General features: G+C 34.7%; 1 protein-coding gene across 1 annotated transcript; it reads left to right on the forward strand.

The window, feature by feature from the left end:
- The first annotated feature begins 687 nt into the window (after positions 1–687).
- Positions 688–9,435, forward strand: LOC113229981. The gene is made up of 2 exons (XM_026463683.1): positions 688–4,307; positions 4,458–9,435. Exons 1-2 carry the CDS (start codon positions 728–730, stop codon positions 8,501–8,503), a joined length of 7,626 nt encoding a protein of 2,541 aa, XP_026319468.1. The 5' UTR covers positions 688–727; the 3' UTR covers positions 8,504–9,435.
- Positions 9,436–9,651: the final 216 nt, after the last annotated feature.

Raw genomic sequence — 9,651 nt, forward strand, 5'->3', positions numbered from 1 at the left:
AGTTCAAGAATTTAAATAATGTAATTAGATAGGAATTGGAATAAAAATAAATGAACTATAATTGCAAAATGTTTGGAACTGACAATATAAAATAAAATAGTCGTTTTGAACAACTCTCAGTAAGTTGACTTGAATCCAAACACGAACCCGTAGAGTTTTATAAACTTTTTCGGTGGTAATAGATAGTCACCATGCTCAATATTGTCTTTTTCAACAATATTGCTTTTTTACAACAGGATCCAGAATTATTATTACTTAGTTACAGTAAGGCTAATTAAATAATACCTAATACACAACGATTTGAATTTCTTCAATTAGAGATTTCAAACATGAACAATCATTTTAATCGGTAAATAGTAGTAATTTTAATGTGGTAACACTGTATAACACCTTGTGCGACCGCGTAGGAACGTAATAAATCGGTGTCTCCTAGGAAATAATATTGATGTTATAAAAAACTGGCTACAAATCAAAGGTAAGAGTATGCATTGTATTGAATTTGTTGAAGGATCCTATGTGGTTTTATTTCCTACCTTTATGGCAGGTGTATGTGGCAATGTTTTGACATTTGTCAATGTTTCTCAGGATGTTTTGTGAATTTGTTTATATTTCAGAATGAGGGAGGTTGTGGTGTAATTCCCGAGTACCAAGGTGTATTGAAGAATCTTCTGATGCATATTGATACATAAAAAAATGGTAACGGATATAATTATGTGTCCAAGTTACCATGGCAATGGATGCTAAAGACTTAAGGACCGAAGCAGTTTTGGGTGACCGCAGCAACGATGGCAATGCTAAATACGCTCAGGGCGGCGCCACGCTGCCATGCAATAGAACTAAGCCATATCAAGATATTGGATCAAACTCATTGGCTAAAGTGGATGTACAGGCCGCGCGGCCGTGCGCCGTCATAGGCCCCGATCGCGTCGTGCCGCCAGCCGCTTCTAGCGACGCATATCTAAAAAAAGGTCCAATAGAGCCATGGCTGACCATGGACAACTCTTATCGCCGTCCACCGGATTATCCACACAAAGCTCTGGACTATCAGCATCCAGCCAGAAACATATCTCCAAGACAAACATTCCAAGAAAATATGCAACGCATTATGGTGCCACCTTCATACAATTCTGTGAAATTAAAAGAAGACCATAACTTTTCAGTGGATACAAATATTTCCCCAATGAAAAATAACAAGTTTAATATACCCCCAGACTCAAAGTATTGTGAAGTGCCTTATGCTGTTAGTAATGCAATGACTAATGAACAAAAAACTGTTAGAAACTCTGAAATTAGTGTGCCAACCATGAATCCTCTTGCAAGAGGTGCCCCTCATGCATGGCCTCCGAATAGTGCAAATATCAGACCACCTAAACCATATGGTGCCCCTGAACTGTACCAGTATCCAGAATACTCCAGCTGTGCTGGCCCAAGACCCATGCTGATGCCAAGACCTCATAGGACAGTGCATGAAGATGCAGGGCACATGTATCCAGACCCGTACTTTCAAGAAGGAAGCATTCGATTCAAGCCTTACCCAACAGTAAAAGAGCGGTTTACACAACCAAGGTATGATTATATTGCTAATTATTCTAATCCATTTCATCCACCTCCACCCTTCCCGACACATAAATATGAATTACAAAAGTCAGTACACTCTCACCCTTACCCAGGGTATCCTCAAGTCCCTATCAAATACCTTGATAATAGAATGTCTGAACCCATTTTGAATGGCTATCAAAGGTCAAACCCACAGGCACATTACGGTAATGTACCATTTCGGAATCAAGTAATACATCCTACTTATGGACCTGTTGGAGGAAATTGTTTGCAAACAAATAAATACTATCCATTTGCACCAGAAAGTTCTGCTAAACCAAATACTTCAAACAAGTTACCATATGACAATAACAATAAAATCTTTCCTGAAGGTTTCTATGTTAATGAACTTGCAAGAACTCATCCAATGAAAGGTCAAGTTCTACCCCCAAATTACCCAGGAAATATATATGGGATGCCACCACATACCTACTATAGGAGAGAAAATCCTACCATGAAAGGTTATGAATTTGGACCTCATGTCCGCAATATTGACCCATCAATGCCGATAAACGGGCCTCCTTTATCAAGATTTCCATCACAATTTTCGCCTTCAACTATAGCAATTTCCCCATCAGATTCTAATACCAGCAATGACACCAATCAAACGCAAGGAGCTTCTCATGAAGATTGTGGGTATGTTAGCCAATCCTCTTCGGTCAGTATGAGAAGTATGGAATCTGGTACTAACAGAATGCCTTACGATATTTATAGAAGATATGATCAAAGATACAACACTGTGGTGAAATCTTCTTTGATACCAAAGTATGAGAGCAATTCTCATGCAAGCTCAAAAGATAAGAAAGACATAGACGTAAGACAATTCCTACAAATGTGGAATGAAGGAGAAGAAGAAAATGGAGACAACAACAATTTACATGAGAATGGTGTACGTATGTTAACTAATTCAAAAGACATAAGCAAAGTTTATGAAGCCAACAACCAAGAGCAGCTTTATGTTCTCGGTTTGGTCAATGTGCCCAGTGAAGAACTGGGTAAATATGAACACATTCAGAAAGTTTCCAAATTACCTGAGAATATTAAAGGATACAACAGTATTGAACTACTTCATCAGTTTGAAGAAGTAATTGAATCCTCAAATTTAAACAATTATAATTCTAAACCGTCTACGCCAAGAACTTTCGAAAGTTCTTTGAAAGGATCGTCTACGGCATCGTTACACGGATTAGGTATACCAACGCGACCAATTTCGCCCCTTGATGTTGAAGCCAAGATAAGTCAGTCAGTTATTCACAAAGAAGTTGGTTGCAATTTTGAAATAAAACCCTGTAGTCCTAAAATGTTGAATGTCGAAATTGCGACTCCAGTTCACAGTGTTTTAGGAGAAAGAGTTATTGAAAAGGTTACAAATCCGCTGATTGTTCAGTCCTCCATTTTAAATAATGCAAATGAAAGTATACTGAAATGTCAAGAGCAAAGGATAAACGAAAATGTTTCCAGTTGCAAAATGATTAATACTCAGTTTTCTAGCAGTGATCATAATGGTTCGGTAAAAACCAATTACAGTTTACAAGACCTGGAGAGCAATTCCGGTGTCTGCTTGGCATCTTTACCTAGGCTCGATAATGACATTGAATTAAGTTTTCCTGAAGTAAATCAACAATTTATCAATGCTAATAAAGTGGAATCAGTTATCACTACTACTGCTAAAGATCTGCCCAACTTGGATGTCGATCGACCTGTGGCAAAAGATCAAGTCTTACAAGAAATAGATCAGTGCTTATCGAAGCCAGATATAGAAAAAGATCTTTCAAAATTAAGTAAATATAGAAAATTAAAACGTAAAGGTTCCGGGCCTAAAGAAATATTTACAGAAACAAATGTTCAAGCTCTGAGGACAGATAGTGTGATAATAAAAAATCCAGAAAATCTCAAAAATCAAGAAGAATGCTTGTCCAACTCCCCAAATACAAATGATGCGCAGCAAGATCCCATCAATTTAACAGTCACCATTGATAATCGTACTATTGAACATAACGATGTCCAAGAAGCGGATTCAATATTGAATAAATCCAGTGATCTGGCGATCGACTTCAGTTTAAATTCATCAGAGCATTGCAACACCAAAGAAAATTTACCAAACTTCAAAATCAATACAAATCTGCGTCAAAGTGAAGAGAAAGATGAAGTTTATTTATTTAACGAAGAAGTTCCAAAAAGTGCGTTTCATGCCAGTTTTCCTGATATTTTACCAGATTCTAAAGCTCCCGAATACGACTCGTGCAAACCTAATACGATAGACAGTGTTGTTGGTCACGATGTGTTTGCCACTGAACAAAAAATAAATAATGTTGTAGAAAAGTCCGAAAATAGTACTTCTCCAGGAAATCTTTCGAAATTAAATGCAGGAAATAAAAAATTGCATCAAACTGAAGATGAATTTCATTATAACAATGTCACAAAGGACAATGAAATAAGTGTTACCGAAGATTTACAGACAATTTCTGCAACTTCATCAAATAAATTTATGCTGTGTGATAAAAATAAAAATCGCACAGAAAATTATAATTTTAAATCCAAGTTGACACAAACTAATTCGGCAATTAACCAAAGAATTAAAGAATTAGATAACGATGTGTGTGACAATAAAACTGACCTTGTCGTGAACAAGAAAAGCGAAATGCAACACGTGAAACAATCCAATGAACCAGCGTTGTACAGCAAAATGAGCACAAATAAGGGTATAATCGGTAAAATAAAACCACAAGCTTGTAAAGTAGAAAAAAGGCGAGAAAAAAAGAAATCACGTAAAATAAAGACTTTTAAAACAAATTTCTGTAATGAATTGAAAGAAACAGATAAAGTAGATTGTTCGCTCACATTCGCATCAAAACAAACAGATGAAAATGAAGAAGCCAAAGAAATCAATAATATCGTTAATGTGCCTAAGGATTCTCAGGAAGCACATATTTCAAGTGCTCACGACGATTTTAAGAAATCCACACTTATCAGCACTTTAATGTCGTTTAAAACGCTGTGTGCAGAGCAACAAGAATTTGCAAATCTAGTTAACACTCCTGAAGAAGTGCAAGAAGTTGTAAACTTACAAGAAACACCTGATGGAATACAAGAAATTCCTTTAGCTTCTAATATTCCTACAGAACCACGGCAAGTAGAAAATACGATTTTTGTACCAGATGACCTAGCATGTGTGTCTAAAGAATCACCAAACACAGAAAATACTTTGTCACCCACTACATCATCAGAGATTAACGAGTCAGCTTATTTCAATGAACTTCTTGGAGATGATATAGGACAAACGTACAAATCAATCGGTACTTTAGAGAAATCACAAGGGGAAGATAAAACAGGAAGATTGGTTCGTGTTTCTGAAGAACCACGAGACTCTAATATAATTTGTGATCTCGAGAAGCCAGAAGATAAACAGGAATTAAGATTGCAGATTGATTGTTTTCGGTCGAAAGAGATAAAATATTCCGATAAAAATATGGAACGAAAAGTTAACTGTCGTGAAGTAACAACGAACAAACAGGGGACTGCTTTGACTCACGCTAAATATAAAATTAACAAAGAATTATTTTCACCACAGATCCAAAAATTATTATTATTAGAAGAAGGCGTTTGTTTAAACGAACTGCAGACAGTATCTAATGTAGACGCAATGATTATCAAAGAAACATTACTAATCAGGAGACGAACCGAAGTTTTGAACAGTGACTCATCTGATCGAGAAATTTCATGTTTCGATCTATTCGACAATAAATCTGCTGAAAGAAGTATTTCGCCTAAGAATTTTGATTTTAAAGCAGTAGAAGATTCTCCTGTGAACGTTTCAAAATCAGTAAAAAATACAGCAAGTGATTCAGATGGTGATTCGCATTGTGATGTCAATTTGATCATAAGTACTGAGTCGAATTGGAAAGATACAAAAGATGACAGTAATGACTGCAAGCGAGATGGCGTTTTGAATAGAATTGACCATCCCAAAAATGAAAGTGTAAACCTCGATATAAATGAAGAAACAGAGAAACATAATATTCCTTCACTTGGAACAAAATTGACTCAAACCATCCGAACAAACGATTCTCAAAAAGTGGAAGTAGCTATCACGCAATCAAAAAACAATAGCATTGAATCGGAAACTGATACTGATACAACTAGTGTGATCAATGATACGTCAAATGATGACAAGTACGCTGAAAAACCGTCTGGCGCCATAAAGAACGAAATCTATGTTAAAGTCCAACCATGCTTGAGTTCCAAAAATATCACTCAATTTGAAGGCGAGCCTTTATTACACCCTAAGGATTGTACAGTTCACAATGTAATTAAAGTACAAGTTCCTCCGTTCTCGACCACCAATGCTGTCGATTCAAATGAATCAACAAAGTATCCTATAAATAGAAGTGAGGAAACTATTAATAAAAATGAGGAAATTGAAACCATGAAAAAAATGAATACTCAATATTTTAATACTTTGAGTTCAGAAATATCGATTGAAGAATTAAATAGTAATTCGTTTTCCTCAGAAGTTATTGCATTTGATAATTCCTTATCTCCGGCAAAAACGGATAAAATAATTATTCCTGGCAGTCCCAAGCTGGAAAATGTTATTGCAGACAGAGAACAAGCGCCAAAGTTCAATAACGAAGAAAATACAATTCAACAAAAAAGTGACAATGATCGAATTGACGAAAATATTAATGAAGATTCCAATACAAGTAATAATTGTGTAGAAACCGATTATATCCTTGATTTTGAAGATAGTGTTATTCCGAATCAAAGTTCTTACGACTTACAAGGAGATATAAACGAACACTCGTCTGCGAATGAAATTCATTGTGTGAATGAAAGATTGGAAAACGTGAATAATATACAAGAAATAGCTACCAGTTCTTGTAACGAGAGCAAAAATAAAATTTTTACCGACCCATCGCAAGACGTAACTCAAACTACCAATTTCGAAATAGATCAAAACAAAAAAGTGCAGTACTCAAGTAACTACAGGTATAAAAAGAAAAAATCTTTAAAAAGATCACTGTCAGAATCCGCTTTAGATGACATCTGTGACAATGTTTTTGAGGGTTGTGATAACAAACCTTTACTGTGGTCAAATAAGCGACAAAAAGTCGATGACAGTGAAAATTTAGCAGATACTCATTTTGTACCAGACAGTTACTGTAATCTAATTCAGCAGAATAGAAGGAACTCAGTGTCTTCGATGTATAACGAAGACAATGTATCTTTTTGCATACTAATTGAAAATAACTGTATAATATCCGAAGAAGAAGAAACTGAAAAAATATGTTTTGCAGAAATACGTGAAGGCTGCTTGCCTTGTCTAGAAAATAGTTCTGAAAATATTATTAGTGGAATTGACGAAGTAATTGATGAGACAACTGAAGAAGTTACGTTCCCTGATGATATAATCTTTTCACCTTCTGCTGCGCCTTGTGAGCACGAAGATAAAGCATTAGAAGAAACTTGGGTGGATGATGTAGCGTATGTTGAAACTGTAGTGAGTGAAGACGTCGCAGAAGACATAGTCATTAGTGCATCAACGTCACCGAAAAATGACAGTGACATAGATGAAGAATTGAATGATGATGTAGACATTTACGGTGACCACACAGATAAGGTTAAGTACATATACGGAGATAAAATGTGCAGTGATGATGCTCATTTGGTGGAAACCTTGTACAGGACTCCGCAAATGGATGTTAACAGAACACTTGTTTACAGAGAATCTCAAGCTATGGAAGAATGTAACAGGTATTACGACAAAGAATCCTTAGAAAAAGTGTTGTCGGATTCAGTTAATGAAGATATAGTTCCTGAAATAGCAGAGGAAACCCAGAATTTGAATTGTACTAATCCGAGTTATTCAACGCCCGCAACCAGCGAAAATGTACATGACTGCAGTGAATTTCATAATATGGACAATTCTTCACTGTTTCACTGTTCAAGAGATAAATTTAACAACAGTGACCATAGCCAGTTTGTGGAGAAAAAAGAACCCGAGGAAATGCCAAAAATACCGATTGAACAAACGCAGGACCAAACTATCCATTCCTGTGAATCGAGTGTCGATAATGTATTTTCTTATGTTCAACGAGAAGAAAGTCCAAAGTGTGTTATTTCTAGCTCCCCAGAAGTATCTTCGACTACATCAGAAGATAAAAATTCTTCTATATTGCTTAAAATAACTAATTACAATGGATCTAGAATATCGGAAATAAACAATATTAATTCAGGAAACCGAATTAGCTGTAAATACACAGAAGACAAAGATTATATAAGTTCCCATAATAATTTACCGGCGCGACCTTTAATAACAAAAGCTGCCCAGAAGTATATACCGCCATTAAAAGAATCAATACGTGATCTTAAAGTTCAATTGCCCCTCCCACAACATAGTCTTTTAAAATTAAAACAATTAAAAGTAGCCAAAGAGAAACCAAAATCAATCCCAAAAACTAGTAACACTGTTTGTAGAAAACAAATTCTTAAGAAACCTAAACCAAAATTTGAAGATGTGCTTAAAAGTATAGATGAAATTCAAGTACAAAAACACAAAGATAGTAAAAAGATAAAAAAAGCTGTTCCGAAAGTAGTAATTAAAAAAAACGGAAATGGTTCTCATTACGCCAGCACATCAGATCTTAAGGATAAATACAATCCTGATTTGACTGGCAGAAAATGGCAACCGTGGGTTTTTATAGAAAGAAACAATTTTATAGATAAAATGGCTCTAAAAAAAGAAACACGAGCTGTTTTTAATTATAGAAAAAATGAATATGTTTTAGCTGAAAAGTTTCGAAAGTATAGATCAGTTAATAGTGCAAAGTTTGTCATATCCCAACCAAAACTAAACGACTCTATTTCGGGCCAACTAAAGTACACGATAAAGTTAAAACAAATATAGTTTCTAAAGGTGACTTGTTTGAAGTAAAGCTGCTTTAAGACTTAGTCAGCCGCATTTGTTGGCTATTATTCTAAAGGATCCCACCCAAAGGTCTCGTATTTACATTCCTGCGATTCCAGTAGATTTTATTTATTAGTTATCCAAGGAAGTTCACTAAGTATTTTAGTATTAATATGAATGTTAAGCCAAAATCTTGACTAGTGTGATATGAAAATGAAAACAAAGATAGAAACGTAGTATAATTTTTTAGAGTTTCGTGGCGCTGTTTTTGATCTGATGTTTTTGTTACGAAGATTCAAAGTTTATAAAGATGTTTCATCTATAAAATTCATTCCATTTCCAACAGATCGTAGATAATAAGATTAATAATAATATACAAATAATTTATTAAATGGCATTATTTAAGCACTTTGTTAGTAGCCAGAAAGAGAACTTGTTTTATTTATTTAATTTAAAACTTTGTTTTATGAGAATTATTCTCTTGTTGGAGTTGTATAGTCTTATTTTGCTCATAATGAGTAGGATATTTAAAATACCCCGCACCACCATGGTGCATCTTTTGGTGAGTTGCTAAGGACGTGTAGATACACATTATAACACATTCAATTAACGATAAATTAGCGTTCAGTCAGACACTGTTCTATTTGTGTGTAATTTTGTCATTAATATGATTTTTAAGAGAGGTTTTTATCTGTATAGTAGATAATTTATTTTTACGACCAATTGCAAATGCGATGGTTATTGATTGCTCACGTAAATTATAAGCACATACATACATAATATTCCTATCGCAGGAAATAATGTAATAATAATATTGACGATAGAGTGAATGTAAAAACAATATTGTTAACTTTATTAAAAGTACAAACAGAGCACGTGGATATCGTTGTGTATCATAGGCATGTGGTTTGTTAGCACTAAGTGTTAATCGTCAGCATTCTTCTAAAGACATTGTTTTTAAATATGTCGATCTTTTTCCATTCGGATAAAATGTGAAAAAATCCAAAAAATGAATTAAATGTTCCTTTTGCTAACAATGTGCGTGTTACAACAAATAAAAACTATATAAAAAAAGATTTTGTTCCAAAGACTTAGATAATAAATGCTTTCCTTAAAGTAGTACGCCGCAATAATTAGCAACAAACGTG

This window comes from Hyposmocoma kahamanoa, unplaced genomic scaffold (assembly GCF_003589595.1).
Source record: "Hyposmocoma kahamanoa isolate Upper Pololo Valley unplaced genomic scaffold, ASM358959v1 63, whole genome shotgun sequence".
NCBI lineage: Eukaryota > Metazoa > Arthropoda > Insecta > Lepidoptera > Cosmopterigidae > Hyposmocoma > Hyposmocoma kahamanoa.